This window comes from Ambystoma mexicanum, chromosome 7q, assembly GCF_040938575.1.
Source record: "Ambystoma mexicanum isolate Mex_15411 chromosome 7q, UKY_AmexF1_1, whole genome shotgun sequence".
Taxonomy (NCBI): Eukaryota; Metazoa; Chordata; class Amphibia; order Caudata; family Ambystomatidae; genus Ambystoma; species Ambystoma mexicanum.
In genome coordinates, this window is record NC_090941.1 from 1,072,516,024 (window position 1) to 1,072,535,727 (window position 19,704).

Genomic DNA, 19,704 nt, shown 5'->3' on the forward strand with positions numbered 1-19,704 from the left:
CCATGAATCTAGGCGTGAGAGACGAGACAAACTAAGCCAGGATACAAGAAACACTATTTTAGATAGTCCATGTACACACCTCTGCCATAAAGAATTAGTTAGGTTGTGCGACACTAGTAAGGGTTACAGTTATATAGTAGAAAGCACAAGTAGTGTGCTGTATATAGCATAGAAGGCAGGATGGATTCCTGGATACCAAGAGAGGGTCTCACTACACTGGTAGAACAAATGGAAGTATAGGCAGGATAGATGCAGCATACATGGGCAGGGAAACCAACGTATGGCAGATGCATAAGGTGAATGTAGCATGAACAAGAGACAGATACAGTTCACAAACTTGAAGCAAAAAGCGCAGAAGTACAACCACTTTCCTGGCAAAGAAGCTGCAGCAGGCCTAGGAGTTAGCAAGGCCTCAGGTGAAAATGCTGGATTCATAAAAACACATTTGTTTTAGAAGCTTGGAAGCTGCCCAGACAGTAGTTCGAAGAAAGCTCCAAGGTCAGATGCACAAACGGATATAGTGGATGTGCAGAATGCAGAGATGAGATGACCATTCTTAGAACGAGAAGCAGTAGACTCCCAAGCTAATTAGGGTTTTAAAGAGAACACTCCCACCCTCCGGGTTCCTATCGTGGCATATCATCACAGCAACACAGCAGCCGCTTCCTGATGCAAATGTTGACCTTCTTTCGACTGCATGTGTCCAGTTATTTCTCATTTCAACAATAATAGAGCATGAAATGTCACTGGCATTGCAAGGGTTATAAGCATAAGGCTGTGGCACGTCTGTACCCTTGTTAGACTTAGCACGAGATGTTATGTTACCCTACCAATGAGTTCCACAAATCAATGTATCTGTAGATATCCCACTTACTTCTTATGGAGGTAAGCAATGTCATTGGATGGATTGTGAATCGGCTTTCCCAATGTGGAGATGAAAAATGAGGTGTCATGGAGTGTTTCTCTGTTATCTCCAGCACACAACAGGACTGGACGCACCTTTCTAAAATACAGGTCGCACATCTAAGGAAGAGGAAACAAGACGTGAACATGGATGCTACACTGAATGCCAGTCACGCTACACACAAGGGGACCTCCTTTTTAGAGGTTGCCAGGAAAAGCGATAGAAAAGACAATGCCACCTTCCTGCGCATGCACTCGTACCGCTTTAAGCAATGGAGGGTACATGGATACCTTGATAAAAGACCATACATTTTAAATATAGTTACAAAACATGATCATTAACTATACAGTACCTTCTCTTCTTCACCATCCAGCGCAATGAGAATGGGTTGGTTATCTGACATTGTGTGTTGAACGAGGGCGAACATCCTCTCACTTCCATCCCATTTAATGATTTTATGTTTCCTGTTCACCCATTCAGTGACCTAAAGAGATAAAGCATGCTTAGAAAAGGCCTATTTTCCTGGTCGCTGAAATATTTGACTGTGTAATTTTCAAAACATTTATATTATTATCCTTCCAGGATAGAAGGGTCCCAAAGAAAGATGATTTTGAGAATAGTTTGAAAGACTAAATGCAGAATGTATGGAATTTTGAAAGGGAGAGAAAAATTCAGAAGCATCTTATATTGTGCCGGATGAAGTTGCCTACAACCACCCTTTCTAAAAGTCCATGAAGCACCAGCAATGTGTTCTGGGGCTTCACAAATCCCTCAAGGCCAAACTTCATACAATGCCATGTAACAGTGGCTAAACCAAACTTTATAAACAGCCATGAAACACCGGCTCTGGGCTTTGTGGCATCACAGTGTCTCCTACAACCAAACGTTATGAAAGAACATGAAACACCGGTTCTGGGCGCTGTAGCATCACAGAGTCTCCTACATCCAAACTTTATGAAAGGCCATGAAACACCAGCTCTGGACGCTGTAGCATCAGAGAGGTTCCTACATCCAAACTTTATTGAAAAGGCCATGAAACACCAGCTCTGGGCTCTGTAGCATCACCGACACTTCTACATCCAAACTGTATGAAAGGGAATGAAACAACAGCTCTGGGCTTTGTAGCATCACAGTGTCGCCTACAACCAAACTTTATGAAAGCCCATGAAACACTGATTCTGGGCTTTGTGACATTACAGAGGCTTCTACATCCAAACCTTATGAAAGGCCATGAAACACCAGCTGTGGGCACTATAGCATCACAGTTTTGCCTACAACCAAACTTTATGAAAGGCCATGAAACACTGGTTATGGGCTTTGCGGCATCACTGTGTCTTTCACAACCAAACCTTATGAAAGGAATTGAAACAGCAGCTCTGGACGCTCTAGCATCACAGAGGCTCCCATTTCAAAACCTTATTAAAGGATATAAAACACCGGCTCTGGGCTCTGTAGCGTCAGTCTCCTACAACGAAATGTTAGTAAAATCATTGAAACACCAGCTCTGTGCCACCACCGAGACTTGTTGGGGCAAATGTAGATTTCTAATATTCTTCTACCAAACTCAATAGGCCCTTTAGACGTTTTGCTGCTGAAGCTTCCTTGTCACAGTGTTAGTAAAGATGTTCACAGCAATAATAAATATTGCTGACCTGTGTCAACCCCAGTCCTTTGTGTGATTTCTATCTTCGGCGGGAGACCTCAGTCAAGCACGCCCCGGCTCCAGAGTGTCTGTGAAGGCAGGAAGCGAGGGAGGAGTCCAAAACTCTGCAGCCCTTTGTCTTCCAGCATGACTGTGAGAATCCAGTTCAAACTGGGAGGCTGGCTGTCCTGAAAGGACTGCCAACTCCCCATGTTTGAATGGTGCAAGTCTGTTTGATTGGCTAGATTCCTGCATAAAAGTCTGATCCTGGAAGCTGAAGAAGTAGTCGACCACTGGAGCTGAAACCAAAGAGGAAGATGAAGAAACGACGGCCATAGCAATTTCCAGTGACGGGAGAGCCTGCTGTGTAACCAGAGCCTGCTGTTACCCTTCCTTCCAATCGACTTGAGGATCCCGGAAAGAATGCCCCCACCCAGGGCATGGTGAGATCCACTGGAATCAAGAAGAATTTAATTTTTAGCCATCCCACGTCATGCAGCAATTTTGAGGGGCTGCAATACCCCAATACTCTGGGACCTCAAGCCATTGTGCGGTGCATGTTTTTCCAAATTCCAAATCGAGCTGAAACTTTGGTGGCATCCTGCTGGATTCCCAGAGACATGGTTCCAGTCTTTGAAGTTCCCTCACCAGAGTGCTCGACCAGATTAGTGATGAGAATACAATCAGCGATAATCAGTCTTCTTCTGGCTCCTGAAAAGGGCGCCAAAACCACACAGCTGCATCTAGCTTTGAAGAAACCCGTGCCTGGAGCCTTTTCCATTGATGCCTGGTGCAGAAGCCCTTCCAGTGTCCTGTCTTCAGGCTTCATGACAGGGAATTCAGTGATTGAGTTTTTTTTATGCTGATCCTGAAATCTGCCTCACTGCAACCTCTTCTTCTGTGCTGAGTAAACCATGTGAAAAACCTCTTGCCTAGCGCCTTCCCCGTGATCCCTGCTGCAAAAGTCCTTCCAGTGTCTTGTCTTCAGTCTTCATGATAAAGGAATTCAACGACTGGGTTTTTGGCTGCAAATCCTGACGTCTTCTAGCTACAATTCTTCTTCTGTCCTAAGGTAGTGTGTTGGCTGGGGTATTTACTTACCTTAAGCCTTTGTGATTTCTATAAAGCTTTGGGGTGTTTCTTGTGATTGGGAGCCCTCTCATTCAGTTCACCCTCCAGTTCTCCCAGGCCCACTGCTGGAATCCTCCTAGGGTATCTTCTCAGAAGTCCTAACTAACTTTAGAGTCAACTACTCACTTGTTTTAACAGTCTTCCACAGGAACTCTGACGTTTGACTGCAACAGAACTATATCTCACCCTACCTACAGCTGGCTACTAGACCACTAGGATCCCTCTTCTGGCTCCGAGTGAACTCATGCAATAAACTAGGGAAGGACTGGATGAGTAAAAGATTCTGTCTTGAAAAGTATAACAAGTGTTTAAAAGTACTTACTTGTGAAAGAGTTGATCGGTAAATAATTCTGAGAGTGAGCAGTTACAAAAGTTCTTACTTACCTTGAATGTGTGTTGTGCCATTCTGAAATGTACTCACCTGTGAATTGGTTGTGCCTCTTCCCTAAAGGTAATAGTGTTGGCTTCACTTTACTATTCCTGTTAGGATATAAATATATGAGTGCCCCAATTGGGTCTTGCTTCCCCAGACTTGCTGTTAGCCTGTCCATATTAAGTCTGGCTTACGTTATACTTAGCTTTAAGTTGCCGATGGCTCCTTTTAAAAAGTATATAGGTTTTACTTACCTTGAGTTAGCTGTGTGCCATTCTAAAATAAGTTAAATAGTTATTGCTTACCTCAGTCTGTGGTCCACTGATCTGAAAAGCAATTGTAATAGTATATTACATCCTTAGGTTTTACCTGGCCAGAATAGCTGTCTGCGATTCTTTAAAAGTGTTCTGTAGGTGTAGCTGACCTTGGTTTGCTTGGTGCAATCCTAAATTAGTGTAAAGAGTTCTTGCTTATTTTAGACTGTGTTCCACTGAACTGAAAATCAACTGTAATTGTATCTGCACAACCATCTCTCGCACAACAAGCCGCACAGACTTCACCACACCGCAACAACACATAAGTGGCACCAACAGCACACGAGCACTGACACTGATCCGATACTCACAACAAAGCTCAGCGCACGATGTATAACGAGATGAAGCTGCCAACAGAACACCACTCCTCTCACTATCCTACTCACTCTTCACCTACTAACCCATCCCGCCTTCTCATTTACAGATCCGCCAGAGCGCCTGGGGCCCAACTCAATTGGTGACGGTGCGCGGTACAAATACCTTTAACATTTAACATTAACATATGCACCAGAAAGGTCTTACTCACCTAGAATAACTGTTATCCTCAAAATAGTTAAAGGTTTACTGCTCCTTGAATCTGTGCTCCACTATTCATAAAATTATCCTGGTAACAGGGTTGATTGGTTGATTATGGGATTCCTTTGCGGAGTGTCACTGCATAATTGACAGGGTCTACTACCCTTGTATTACTGAAAGTAATCTATTTATTTTAATTTTATTTATTTATTAGCATTTGTATAGCGCACAGCAGCCCTGAGGCATTGTGACGCTGTTACAGGTGTGCATAGCTGGTTACAGAGACATCATTGTTTACAGAGACAAGCATACTAGAATATATGACAGTGGGCCTCATTACGAGGAAAGAGGTAACCATGCCGCTTTTTGCGGCATGGCTACCTCCATTCCGGGTACCGGGTCTGGGTTCCCTGAATGGGGAAGTACCGGGCCATTCCAACCTTGGAGGGCCCAGTATTTCCCCATTTAGGGAACCCGGACCCGGCACATCCCCATTCCCATTTCAGCCCCCATAGGACTCAATGGGAAAGGGGATGATACTAACAACGGCGCGTTAATGACGGGCCCGTTGTTAGCATCCTGAGCTGCTCGCGGGACCCGCTAAGGACGCCTGGTAAAACCAGGCGTCCTTAGCGGGTCCCGCGAGCAAACCTTGTGATGGGGCGGTAAGGGGTTAACGGCTCCGGCACCTTTTCCGGCGCCGTTAACCCCTTGCCCTCCTCGTAATGAGGCCCAGTGTGTTGGGCAATACATACTTAGTTACAGGCAATACACAGGCGTGGTTTTAAGGCCTTTGCGGGAAACTGTGAGGTCAGCTCTGAGGGCGTTGGGCAAGGCATTCCAGAGGGGTCAGGACAAAATGTCCGAATAGAATTTACAGCACACCCGAAAGAAGAAGAAAAAAAACAGGGGCTGTGGGGGTGTCCCTCGCAACACCCCGCTCACTATACTACACAGTATAGTGAGCAGGGGTTGCGGGGGAAACCCCTGCAACTGCCAAAATAAATACATTTAAAAAAAGGACCCTGCAGCGCCGATTCCCGTTCACGGAAGTGAAAGGGAACTGGTGCAGCAGGGACACAACGCGAAGGAAGGAAAGGTAAGTAGGGCGGTGGGGGTATGTTGGGGGTGTGTTGTGGGTGTGGTGTGGGTGGGGGTTTATGTATGTACGGTTTTGTAATGGAAATGTTCGCATGGAAAATGTACGAACATTTGTGGTGCATACATTTCCCATGCGAACATTTCCGTCGCAGATTTTTCCACCATGAACAAATCACGCAGATCCTTCCAGAGTTTAGGTGCTAAATGAGGAAAGCCAATCCCTCCTGCTTTGGCCCTTTCAATGGTCGGTATGCACAGTTGGTTGGAGTAGTGAGATATTTTAGGTCAGGAGGAAGTGTCTCTGTTGATGGTTTCAGACAGGTGGGGGGGGCGAGAGGTTAAGGCACTTGTGTGTTAATGTAAGAGTTTCTTTCCTTAACCAGCAGCCAGTGGGCAGCCTGTCTGGACAGTGTGATGTGGTCTCTTTTGGGGATGTTGAGTGCTGCTCTTAGTACGTTATTCTAGACAGTTTGGAGCCTGTTTAGGTTTTTCACTGAGGTGTCTGCAAGAAGGGCGTTGCAGTAATCTAGTTTGGCGCCAATGGTGGCACTGGCGATGGAGAGGCAGTTTTGGTTGGAAAGGAATTGTTTGATGGCGTTTACTAGTTTAGTGGTGTGAGCGGAGGCGGAGGCTATTGCATTGATCTGTCGGGTCATAGACAGGGTGGAATCTTGATGGATCCCAAGGGTTTTCACTGATGAGGAGACAGGATGGTAGTATTGTCGATGATGAAGTCGAACTAGTTGTGGTTAAGTTTAGCCAGTATTTCTTTGAGACCTATGAGAATGATCTCAGTTTTATCTCCATTAAGGCATAGTCCATTGGCAGCCATCCAGGCTTGGATGGTGGAGTATGTTTGGAGAAGGGCTGCAGAGTCTTGGTCGTACGAACCAGTGAGTGGGAGGAGAACTTGTGTATTGTCGGCACAGTTGGTGTAGGCTATGCTGAGGGAGTCCAGTTTGTCAAAAAGTAGCTTGCTAAATAGGTTATAAAGGGTAGGTGCAGTGCACGAACCATGTGGAACACCGCAGTGGATGGTGGTGGGATCTGCATTTGCCAGATATGACAAGACCTTCATTACTCTGCCTTCTAGAAGGAGGTTATCCAAGAGGAGGTGTGTTTAGAAAAGTGTGCTGCATTGGTGAGGTGTGAGATAAGAATGTTGTGATTCACAAGGCTGAATGAGGCTGACTGGTCCAGTAGCAATAGGAGGGCTGGTTCGTCTTGATCCATTATCTCGGTTATATGGTTTTTCAAGTCTAGGAGGGCAGTTTCAGTGTCATGGCCTTTGCGGAATCCGGATTGCCTTTTGCCTAGAATGGCGTTGGATTCAAGGAAATGTTGGATCTGATTGTGGGCAGCTTTATCTAGGATTTTAAGAAGGAATGGGACGGTGGTGATAGGGCGGTAGTTATTAGGGGATGATGGATCTAGGGAGGGCTTTTTAAGAAGGGGGCGGCCCGAGGCCTCTTTTAGGCTGGACGGGACAGCACCTGTGGTAAATGAGGTATTAATGAAAGCTGTGATGAGGGGAGCCAGGGAGTTAGCGCAGTCTCTGATGATTTTGGGTGGGCAGATGTCTCCTTTACACGTGCATGGTTTAAGGTGTTTGAGGAGATCTAATACTTCTGTTTCTGAAACGTCTCTAAATGAGAAGATGGGTGGGCATCTTGTGCAGAAAAATGCTAGCCATGGCATGGCAGTCGGACTTGGGTAGGGCATTGCGTTGTGTTTGAATGTATTCTTGCAGTAGAGTAATTTTGTTTAGTAGAGCTGCCTGTATGCTAGAGCACCAAGCAGCATCTTTTGTAATTTCATCGGGAGTGGCGGGTGGAGTGATAAGATCTTTAAAGATGGGGAATAGTTCCTTGGATTTGGAGTTGGCTTTAGAGGTACGTAGGTTAAAGGCGTTAGACTTAGCATGGAATATAGCTTTTTTATATAGTGCTGATATTCTTTTGAAGTCTTGATTGGTGGACTCACAGGGGTGGATTGGCAATTGGATAAAGCAGTGCGCTTGCTGGTGCGGAGCGCTTGTAGGTCAGCTGTGAACCATGAGTTTGTGTGCATGGATTTTTTTACTTTTTTTGCTTCAATTGGGGCTATGGTGTCAATGGCTTTAGTGAGGGTGTGGGCGTAGAGGTCAGTGGTGAATGGGGGTTTCAATTCCTTTACATCCAGGAAGGGGCGAAGGTTGTCTGCAGTGAGTTTATGGGAGCTTCTGACCATAGCAGGGGGGGGGCATAGGAGAGTAGTTTAGTGGTGAGCTGTGTGGGGACAGAAAATTGGATGCAAGTATGGTCCGTCCAGGGGTAGGCTAAGTTAGAGGTTATGGTGGTAGAGCAGTTGAGATCAGCCACCCAATCAAGGGTGCAGCCTTTGGAGTGAGTTAAATGAGAAACTTTTTTGTGTGAATCCAAGGTCATTGAGTTCCTTGGCAAGGGTTGAAGCTGCTTTGTCCTTGGGGTCGGTGAGGCCGATTTTGAGGTCACCGAGTAGGATGGTTTAAGTGGAGCTTTTTAGATTTTTGCTAAGAACACGGAGGAGATGTCCCTGAAAGTCGGGGCAGTGCCAGGAGGCCTGCATACGAGCTGTATGTTAATAGTGCAGTTTGCGGATAGGGATAGTTTGGCTGAGAGAAGATCAGCGTTGCCTTCCCAGGTGTGACTGCAGAATCTGATAGGGAGCTCATCCTTAGATATGAGAGCAACACCTCCGCCTTTAGTGAGCTGTCTGTCGTGACGGAGGACGGAGTAGCCTTGTGGGAGGGTGAGCGAGATGGCTGGCCCGGAAGCTTTGTGGAGCCAGGTTTCTGTAATGGCCAATCGGTCTAGGTCAAGAAAGGCGATGAGGTCATTAATCTAGAGGGCATGGGCTAGGAGAGATCGGGCGTTGATGAGGGTGCATTTAAAGGCAGGAGGAGATCTGTTCTTAAGTGGGTGGGAGAAGTGGGGAAGGGGCTGGGGGAGTGCAGGGTAGGTGGGACTGGAGGTGTGGTGGGGCTGGTGGGTTTGGAAGAGGGGGGTGGGAGGGTGTGGTAGGTAGCGTGAGGGGCCCCTTGTGAAGTGATTGTGCTGCTTGCTTGCTGGAGGTGTGAATGGCTGTGGAGTTGCGGGGAGCTGAGTGAGTGAGTGAGCTTGGTACGAAGGCCTAGTTTAAGATTTCTCCTTACCAACCTGTTGGGGAGGCTCAGGATAATCAAAGGCTCAGTGCATGCTCTAAGCCTTAAACTTCTGATTTTTACGTAAGTAGGGGAGTTTGGGGGCGGAGGGGTTGTTCATGGTTGCAATGTTGGTTAGTCTGGCAGGCTTGTGGGGAGCGAGTAGGGAGGGATGCGTGTGGGGTGTAGTCAGTTTATCTGAGTATATGTGCAGGAGTGAGACTAGTGTGAGCACTGTTGCAATGATGGAGTACAGTGCGAGATAGGTGAGAGACATTTGGGGTGGCCGGGTGGGGTAGTAGGGTACATAAGTGAGTAGGGGTGTACATGGCACAGAAGGGGCAAAGATACTTTTTTCACACCATTGGGCATTAGTAGGATACAAGACAAACTGAACACAGGCCAAAGTGGGCAAGATGCAATTATCTTGGAATAGCTCGTAGATGGCTGAGTACAAATTGAATAGAACGGCTCAGCTTTAGGGTAGAGCAGAGCAGGTGGGTGGCAGGGAGCTGATGTATCACAAATGGTGCATCCGAAGGTAGGCAGGAGCAGTGGTACGGCACAAAAAGGTATAGCCTAGAGTGGGCAAAAATCAATATTAACGCACAGCAGATGTAACCAGAGTGGGTTAAATTCAATATTAACATACAGCAGATGTAACCAAAATGGGCTAAATTCAATATTAACGCAAAGCGGATGTACCCAAAAATTGTCTCAATTCGATATTAACGCACAGGCAATATATCCCAGAACGGGCAGGAATTGATATTCATGCACAACAGATATAGCCAGGGTGGGTAGCCAGGGTGGGTGAAGGTTAAAACTAAAGCACAACAGGTACGGCTGAAGGGCACGATACAGGCATATAGGTATAGGCCCAGGAAGGAGTCTCAGCGGTATAAGTAGTGTGTTCAGGTATGAATGGAAGGAGCCAATGGTGGTGGGAGGTAGCGTCTGGAGGATGAGCAAGTAGTACAGTGTGCAGTCAGCGGCAGCAAGACAGAATTTGTGAAAAATGTTACCCGTCTTAGTTCAAAGGCACATGCACAGGCTCCAGCTGGTTGAGGAAGTGGATGTTGGTGCTTGCGTACCTCAAGCGTAGTTGACTGCTGGAGGTGAAGGGAACCATGTGTGCCGTAGCAGTAATGTTGTAACACAGATTAAGACTCGGGTGAAGAGTCAGGTGAGTAGTGGTCAGACAGTTAGGGCCAGCAAAAGAACAGGGCTGGGTACTCACTGCAAAGATGTGTGGCCTCGAGGGCTGAGTCTCCGGCCGACAGTCCGGACAATTTATGAGTCTCCGGCTGACAGTCCGGACAATTTATAATAATCGTCAGGGCTGTGATTTGCTCTCTTGTGCGATTTCCTTAATTGCTGCTCATTGTCAAAAATTGATCATTAAAACAAGCATATATGAAAAGGCTTGCAGTGTGTTAGGACTGTTTGTAAAGTAGCAAAATCATTTAACTTAGACAGTACAAAACTCCACTCTTAGTATAAGGCTGTACCACCTGAGTACATGGTAGCGTAGACTGAGCAGTCAGACTTATCTTTGGAGCGAAAGAGGGCTGTAGGAAAGTACTTTGAACCTGTAGTACACCAATGATTCAAATAGAAACACTTACAACCAGAAGTATTATAAAAAATAAAGGTTTATTATAAATACAAGTAGGCCAAGTTAAGTCTTGGGGTAAGTACTGCTCATAGAGTCATCAACACATACACACACCACTATGCTTGAAGGTACACAGACCAAAGCATAACACATTTTTCAAAATACCTAACAGTAATTCTAGGGAAGTCGGACACATTTAGTGTAGGCCACATCTATTTATGGGGAGTAAAACTAATACGTTACTTTTAGACTTTAGACTTTTAAACACTTGGAGCGTTAGCCCCCAGAGGAGCAGGAGCACCCCCACACTGCCGGAGCACTGCCCCTCCTGTCTGCTGCATTTTTCGCCGCTCTGAGGTTAGACAGTGGGCTTCTCCTTTTCCCAGCTAGAATCAGCTGTTCAAGTTCCTTCGCTGCGCTGAACGCGTACTTGCATCCATCCACGCCACTCTGTGTAAGATGCCTGCTTTACTGATTTACTTTTAAAAACATCTCGCTGATCTCCAGTGTGCACCCAGCATCCATTGCACACCACGAGACAGGGGTCAGTGAAAGATGGCCACCCAGACATCTCAATGCTGCATCTGCCGCTATACCTCATCGATGTCTGCTGCTTGACTCTAGATTGGCTGTGTCTCCCCACAACAGTACCAATCTTTTGCCGGCAGACATAAGCCGGCCCACTTTCTTGAACGCCCATGACGCCAAGGCTCTTGCCTGTCCCGAGTGCACCGTCTGTGCACCCTTTGGCTCATTATAAATAGATAAATATGTTATACTAGAGCTATAAGGCTGATCTGCTGACTAATAGTCAATGTATAAAGATCAAATGCATTATACATGGGACTGTGTTAATGCATTGGTGCAAGGTCTTTGGCAGGGTTGACTTTCCCATATTATGTCATTAGTTAGTGTAGAGTGCATTTTGTTCTTTTGAAATCCAGTACTAGCATTTCCTTTGGTTGCAGAAGATGCAATGGGTTTATTCAAATGGTCTGAACATTACTTTAGGTTCATTCATTTCTCCCAAGGATTCCTACCCAGCATTCAAGAGTTAAAGGTAGGGCCCCTCATTGTAACTAATGCAGGAGTGAGTAGAACTATGTCAGACTCACAATAGAAACATGCCTGACCCCTTTACATAACAGTTTGAGCTGTGTTTGTCTAACTGACAATCTATAAAGGTCTAAACAAAGTGTCTAAATTTAAAGACACTCCCGTCCGCTGCACACCATTAAAGCTGAAAAAAATCAGTCAATACAATGCTTACATTTTCAAAAGATATGTAATTGAATATTAGATACATGAACAAAAGTTGAAAAGATCAATGTTTGTTAATTAAACCTTAAAATTTGCATAAATATAAATGATTTTCACATATGGCCATCGTAAAAAACAAAATGAAACAAAGAGCAACCACAATGTTCTTATGTTGCGATGTGATTTCCAACTCTACGCGTTTCGGGGAAACTCCCCTTCTTCAGGAGTGAAAGAAATCTGCAACAAAGTGTTTGCAGGCAACAGCCTTGTCCTTTGCTCAGGGACTCTCTGGCACTTTCTCACACAGGAAGTTTGCTGGCAGAACCTAGCGGGGGACGCTGTATGCTGGCTGGGTACCTGTTCTGGAGCTGCTGGACGGGTCCTCTGAGTCCGGTATCTCCCTATGTTGCCTGGGAGATGTTTAGGGGAGGGATCTTGCTTCACTCTTGGAAAACCTGCCCTTCCTTCACTGGAAGATGTAAGGCAGATTGTACCTTCAGCCATGGCCCAAATTATTTCTCCTTACACCTTCCAAAGTCATCGGATGATCTGCTAAGTGAGGGGCTCAGCCCTCTTTTAAAGCCAATTGGGCCACAGTGATTGGTGCAGGGTAGGCCTACCTTAAGGAATTAATACAGGGTCCCCAGCTTCTGTTATGCGTGAGGTCAGGACCAGAGTGCTTTGCAACAGGAAAGATATGGGGCGACACCATGTACTCCTAAGTCCCACCCATCTTCCTGTCTGTTGTAGATCAAAATGTCTCTCTGGTTAATTGAGCCCTCTGTGACTTTTGATCAAAGCGCAGGTATCCCTTGAAGTTTGTGACGAGAGCAGACTTCCTGTCTGCGTTACATCACATCCTTCTCGCTCTGAAAGGGAGTTACTTGGGCTGTTACTTGCAGGATTTGTGGACCCAGACAAGCCATTCACTGTCCTTTATACAGAGGGGTTGGAACTAGCTCCAAGTTGACACATTGCATATCAAAGAGGTGTTAGCCCTGTCTTCCTGGTGTCTGTTCTGCGAACAAGCCCCTTTCACAGACTTGCCTCCATTAACTGTCATCAGTATGCGCTGCCATCAGCAATTGAGACAAAGTCCAGGCAAGCGCACACTCCGTGTGGGGATAGTCGAATTCCTCACAGGGAAAGAGGAGATGGCAGACCTTGTGAGAAGAATGAGAGCAGCAGCAAGAGACAAAGGCGTGGACTGGTTTATAGCACAGGCAACAGCACAGGGAGAGAAGGAGCAGGAAGGAATTGTTGTGCTAGAAAATGTGGAGGGCGAAGACTATATCCGAGACACTCGAGAGTGGGTAGCTAGAGCCCCAGGGGAAGGAGAGCGAGACAATGGGGTAATACTCTGTAGCACTAGACAGAATGGACGCAGCACTAAAAAGGAAAAGCACGGAGGAGGAGACCAACCCACGAGCAGCCAAGAGACCGCGAAGAGCCAGGAAGGCATTGTGGAAGGCGGCAGAATCTAATGGCAAGAAGGATTTGCAGAGGCAGAAGCAGCATGCGAATGCCGAGGCTAAGAAGCCACTAGGGGCCTTAACAGCGGCGGCAGACCAGGACGCATTGGATGAGCAGACGGAGGGAAGCATGGGGGCTCAATAAGAGGGGCGGACAGGCCTGTAGATACACTCGCTTCAGCAGTGGGGGCTAGGAGGGGCCGAGGGTGCACACCCATGGCCACAGGGGCACCGGGCCTAGTGTGGCACGTACCCTTGGAAGTTAAAGAAAAAATATGGAGCACAGTGTTCATCGACATTTTTACATTACTAGTGCCGGAGTAGGTGGGGTTAGACATAGTTGAAGAGGTCAAGAAGGAGGACGACAGGAGGGATAGCAGGAAGAGAGTGAGAAAGGAAAGGATCATCATGAACTGACAATATGCCTTTAGGATGTACACCTCCATCATGGTGGAAAAATTCCCAGGTGACGCTGCTGCGCTCATCACATATGAGCAGTGCATCCACAAGGCCCATGAGGAGTATTGGGGGGGGGGGGGCACTTGGAGCGAATACGATGAGGGGTACAAGTTAAAGATGCAGATGTTTCCCAGCATGAACTGGGATTACGAGGATGTGTCAGGGTACATCCACAAGATGATATTTAGCAATGGGTGCAAGAGCATGCCAGTGGGGGAGCAGCAAGTGAGCGGAGCATTGGAAGGTGCGTTTGGAACCACTGTACCAGGAGACGACCTGATAATGAAGTTCCATGCCGCCACTGTGTGGTCGGGAGAGAAACTGTCTGATACCACATCATTTAATTCCAGTTTTCACCTTAGATACTTCTAGCCAGGTCGGGGGGCACTGTTCAGCAGCCTGCAAAATGGCTGCTCTTCTCTGAGCTCTGTGACACACACGACTGCTAACGGAGCCACAGACTCGAAAGCGGGACACACATCGGGTGCAGTGTATCCCGGAAGGTGCCTGGAGGGCTGCGGCACACCCTGGCTGACTTGGGGACCGAGAGCCCCACCACAACATTGGATACAGCGGCCGGACTGGACCCGGCCTGTGCGCTACCCCCCCGACAGAAGCGCGCAGAGCTGAACCAGCAGAGCGCGCCGCTGTTGGGGATGGCAGCATGGAGCACAACGGTGAGGGGGTGAACAACGGGAACTACCATGCCTGCTGCAACCCATCCCCCGCCGAGCTGGAAAAACCGCCTGTGTGAGTCTGGATCCTCGGCACTGCATGGAAGCGACTGTCAAACCCCATACTAGAGCCAAGACTCGCTCGCCAATTGCAGGCTTGCAGCTCCCAGTGGGCTGTGTGCAGCGGTTGCTGCAGAGGGGGAGCTGCATTGAGCAGGTGTGAGCTGGATCGCCAGTCTATCTGGCTGCTGTGCACGCGTACCTGCCTTCTGAGATCCTCGAGCTGGCCGGCAATGCCACCCGGGACAGCAGGAAGACCTGCATCACCCCCAGACACCGGCAGCTCGCCATCTGCAGCAATGAGGGGCTCAACAAGCTGCTGGGCAAAGGCACCAGTGCCCAGGGTGGTGTCCTGCCCAATGTCAGGGCCACGCTGCTGCCCAAAGATGACCGAGGGCCACAAGTCAGGGGGCAAAGCCAGCAGGTGACAGTCCAAGTTACACCCTCCTAAAAAAAAAAAAAAGAAAGCATTCCTGCAGCGAGCGATGAATGGAGACCATAACACACCCCACGGACACCTGGTCGGATTACCACAATGAGTCCGACGAGGCAGTCAGCCGGTGTGGAAGACCAGCACCTCTATAATAGCTGACTCGCCTAAGGGAGAGGGGCCATTTTGTTGGTTGCGTGAAGAGGGGACAAAGCCTGGCCATAACCCTCCTACCCCCGCCCCCACAGAACCATTGTCAGGCACTAAGGACAGGGCAAAGGGAAGGATATAATACAACACCACTGAAAGTGTGAAAGACTCTGCAACCCCCCTCATTTACCTTCCCAGATGCAACGACCTGGATGTGGCCCATGTTCTGGGAGCTCTGCTCCACATAAGGGCCCGCCGTGCTGGATGCCTCCCCAATACCAGCCCACCATCTGAGGGACTGGAGGTGGCTGGGCATGCCCGAGTGAGAAAGTGGGGCTAGGACTGGGAGTAAAGGAGGTCCCCCACTGTGACCATGACGAAGGTGAGTGGGGCACAGAAAAAGCAAGGCAATATTAGACCCCTTCACAGGGCAGGTTGCCAAATCTACTGCAGACACCAACAAACCCTCGGGCGACAACGCTGAGGCAGGGGCCCCAGACATGCCTGACCTGCGCCAAATAATGTACAGTATGCAGATGGGGCGTCGCAACTATGAGTGGCAAGCTTGACGACGTGTCAAGGTCACAACCCTTAGCGCCAAAATAGAGCGATAAAGTGCCAGAGTGACGGAAGCAGAGACTCAAATTGGGATGGCAGAAGACCACATTGTGGAACTGAAAACCCATGTAACCTTCATATCCAAAGATCTTAAGCGTGCTCTGCAGAGATCCGAGGACCTCAAATCCCGCTTACGGCGTAAATACATCTGCATAGTGGGCTTACCTGTAACGCTTACCTGATTCCCGTAGAGGCGCCGGTCTTGACTGGGCGTATACCGTATCTTCAAAGGTGACGTGTAACACACGGCTGGCTCTTTGGGCTGGACCTCTGTGCACTGTATGTTTGACTCGAAGGGTAAGATGTCTTAGGTAAGTGAACGCCGTGCTCTCCATCTGCCTCGGGGCAGGGTGCTGTAACCAGTTTCTTCACTGGATAAGGGGAGCAGGCCTCTTGACTTCAGAGGACTGCTGTCCGTCGTTTACTGCACGAACGGTAAGTTTCAAGTAATTCTAATGTCTTTAAAGTCTTTAGTAATGATGTCTCTTGTTTTGCAAGGTTCCGGCGATGGCGGATGACGGGCTGAAGTGAGTTGAAGAGCCCGTGTGATGAATAGAAGCGCCTGGAAGCACGTAAGTAAGCGCTTGTTGCCTGCTTCACGATGCGCTCTAACTGTCTTTTTATTTTGCAGGTACAAGTTCGGAGCGGCTGCAGGGTGCCGGAATACCCACTGGGTTAGATGTGGAAAGGAGTAATGGCACGTGAGTATTAAAGTTCCCCAATGTCTTTAAACGCACCTTGTTTTGTCTTTCAGATGCGGGATGCAGCGCCAAAGGCCTCCGGAGCGTGCGAAGAGTTGGTAAGCTTTTGTCTTTCAGATGCCGGAATGCAGTGCGAAGACCTCCGGAGCGCACGAAGAGTAGGTAAGCCTTTGTCTTTCAGAATGCAGCGCGAGGCGTTGGTGACAGCCGATGGCCCAGGTAAGTAAAGAGCTGTCACTGAAGACCGTAATGCTAACCTGTTCTTTCTTGTCTTTATAGGTGTTGCTGAAAACTGGATTCAGGATGGTAAGCCTTTTTCCTTAGGCCCAGGATCAGATGCAGAAGACACGATGAGCGTTCTGCTGCAGAGGATGCAGAATAACGCAAAGCAAGATTCATCCATCGGGTGTGGTTTAAATAGCCTCCTGTAGTGCTTAGGTGTCTCCTTCCACAGCCACGCCTAGGTAAGAAAAGAAGTCCTGCTTTCCAGAAGAGTCCCAGTGTTCTGAACCTAGGGAGTGGCTCCTGCCCCACCCAACAGGAAAAGTAGTTCCAAACAGAAGAGGATCAGAGGCTCAACTGGCAGGCAAGTAAGCAGCATGGTCTGCTGCAGGTAAGTCCACCCAAGCATTATGAGCCCGGCGCTTCCAGCGCTGGGACTGGGCATATTTATGAGCCTGGTGCCACTGGCGCCAGGACGGGGTCCAAAAGGTCCCAATTGGGACTGGTTGGCACTCGGAACCTGGGTTATGGATCTGCTTCCAAGGGAGTTGGGAAAACCCTGACCTTTTGGAAGCAGAGATCATGACAGTACCCCCCCTCAAGGCCCCTCCCAAACCGGGCTTCTCCGGGGGTTTTGGCTTGTCAGGAAATGTTCGGTGAAAACTTTTGATTAGGCGAGGAGCGTGGACATATTCAGCAGGTTCCCAGGATCTCTCTTGGGGGCCGTAGCCTTTCCAGTCAATTAGGTAAAATAGTTTAGATTTGGAGATCTTGGAGTCCAGAATGCTTTTGACTTCAAACTCGAGTTCTCCATCAACTAGGATGGGTTTTGGAGATTTAGTTAGTCGGGTTTGAGGTTGCACGGGTTTTAATAGAGAGACGTGGAAGACCGGATGTATCTTCATGTGCGGGGGCAAGTCCAACTTGACCGCTACTGGGTTTACTATGGTAGTGATGGAATAGGGACCAAGGTATCTTGGGTTGAATGTGCGTGGCCCTTTTAGAGGTAGATATTTGGTGGATAACCAGACTTGATCCCCTACTTGATATTGAGGGGCTTCCTTCCGATGTTGATCTGCTCCTTTCTTGTATTGTTCTTTAGCCCTTTGAAGGTGAGAAACAGCTTCCTTAAAGGCTTGGGTGATTGTAGAATGCAGGTAGTCTACTGCTGGTGTTTCAAGATCTTGGAGGGGATCCAACTCCGAGGTTCGAGGGTGACTGCCGTATAAAAGAAAAAACGGGGTTTTCCCAGTTCCCGAATGGACAGAGTTATTGTAGGCATATTCGGCTATCCAAAGGATGTCTTTCCAAGTTTTTTCAGTTTGTTGCAGCATGCAGCGTAAATACTGTTCCAGAGTTTGATTGGTCCTCTCGGTTTGTCCGTCGGTCTGAGGGTGGTGACTGGTCGATAGTCTCACATCAATTTGAGCCGACCGACAGCAACTTCGCCAAAAATGAGAAATAAATTGACTACCTCGATCCGAAATTAGAACCGAAGGAAAACCGTGCAGTCGGATGATGTTTTCGAGAAATTCTCGGGCCAGAGTTGTTGCTGTTGGCAAGCCTTTGAGCGGAATGAAATGCGCCATCTTGGAGATTAAGTCCACGATTACTAGAATCGTATTGTATCCGGAGCATGGAGGTAGATCGGTGATGCAGTCCATAGAAAGCGTATGCCAAGGGCGAGGTGGGATGTAAATAGGGCGTAAGAGGCCTGCTGGTCTTTCCTTTTGACTCTTGTTTTGGGCGCATACTCCACAGGACATTATAAAATCTCTGATATCTTTTTTCCAAGGCGGCCACCAGAAGTAGCGCTTGATCTTTTCTGAGGTCTTGGCTATACCGGGATGTCCTTCCATTAAAGAATCGTGATAACAAGAGATTACTTCTTTCTGTAAATCTGTGCTGGGTAGGTATAATCGTTCTTGGAAATACAATAAGTTGTCCTTTACTGCAAAGTCCTTTCCTTGCAGATGCCAATTCTGTATGTCTGCTGGAGTTACAAGTTGCCTGGCTTTATCCTTAACTTCCTCTATGGATTGTGTGGCGATTACACCCAGAATTCTTTGTTCGGGAATGATTGGTACAGGTTTAGGGTTGATCAAGTGTTCTTCCACTCCCATCCGAGAAAGGGCATCAGCTTTACCGTTTTTTGTACCAGGTCGATAGGTAATTATGAAGTCAAACTCGGCAAAGAATAATGCCCAACGGAGTTGTCTAGAGGATTGGGCTTTTGCGGTTTTCAAATATTGCAGGTTTCGGTGATCCGTAATCACAGTAACGGTGTGTCGGGCCCCCAGCAGATAATGCCGCCAAGCCTTAAAGGCAGACTTGATAGCCAGAAGTTCCTTGTCAGTAATCGTGTAATTGATTTCAGGAGGCGAGAATTTGCGGGACCAAAATGCCACGGGATGCAACTGATTGGTTACCGGGTCCTTTTGTGATAGAACTGCCCCCATGGCAAGGCTTGAAGCATCAGTTTCCACGATGTAGGGGAGTTCGGGGCGAGGGTGTTTTAAGATTGGTGCAGAGATAAATTGTTCTGCCTCGGTAGACCATTCAAAACGTTTGTTTTTCTTTAACAAGGCAGTGATGGGCTGGACTATTCGAGAGAATTCGGGGATAAACCTGCGGTAAAAGTTAGCGAAGCCTAACATGCTTTGCACACCTTTTACGGAGGATGGTGATGGCCATTTGAGAACTGCATCGACCTTCTTTGAATCCATACGCACTCCGCCAGGTGATAATATGAATCCCAAGAATTCAACTTCAGTCACGTTGAAAACACATTTTTCCAACTTATCGAAAAGTTTGTGTTGACGCAATCTTTCGAGGACCATTTTCACGTGTTTCCGATGTTCAGATTCCGATGAAGAATAAACGAGGATGTCGTCAATGT

At 47.7% G+C, this 19,704-nt stretch overlaps 1 protein-coding gene across 3 annotated transcripts in view; it reads right to left on the minus strand.

Moving 5' to 3' along the window:
- Positions 1-19,704, minus strand: part of LOC138528629 (uncharacterized) — a 306,819-nt gene that overhangs the window by 23,849 nt on the left and 263,266 nt on the right. For all 3 annotated transcript variants that reach the window (XM_069640439.1, XM_069640438.1, XM_069640440.1), the window contains 2 exons: positions 1,257-1,388; positions 875-1,023 (listed from right to left, as the gene is read on the minus strand). In XM_069640439.1, coding sequence (XP_069496540.1) covers positions 875-1,023; positions 1,257-1,388 — 281 coding nt within the window. The remainder of the gene's footprint in view (positions 1-874; positions 1,024-1,256; positions 1,389-19,704) is intronic.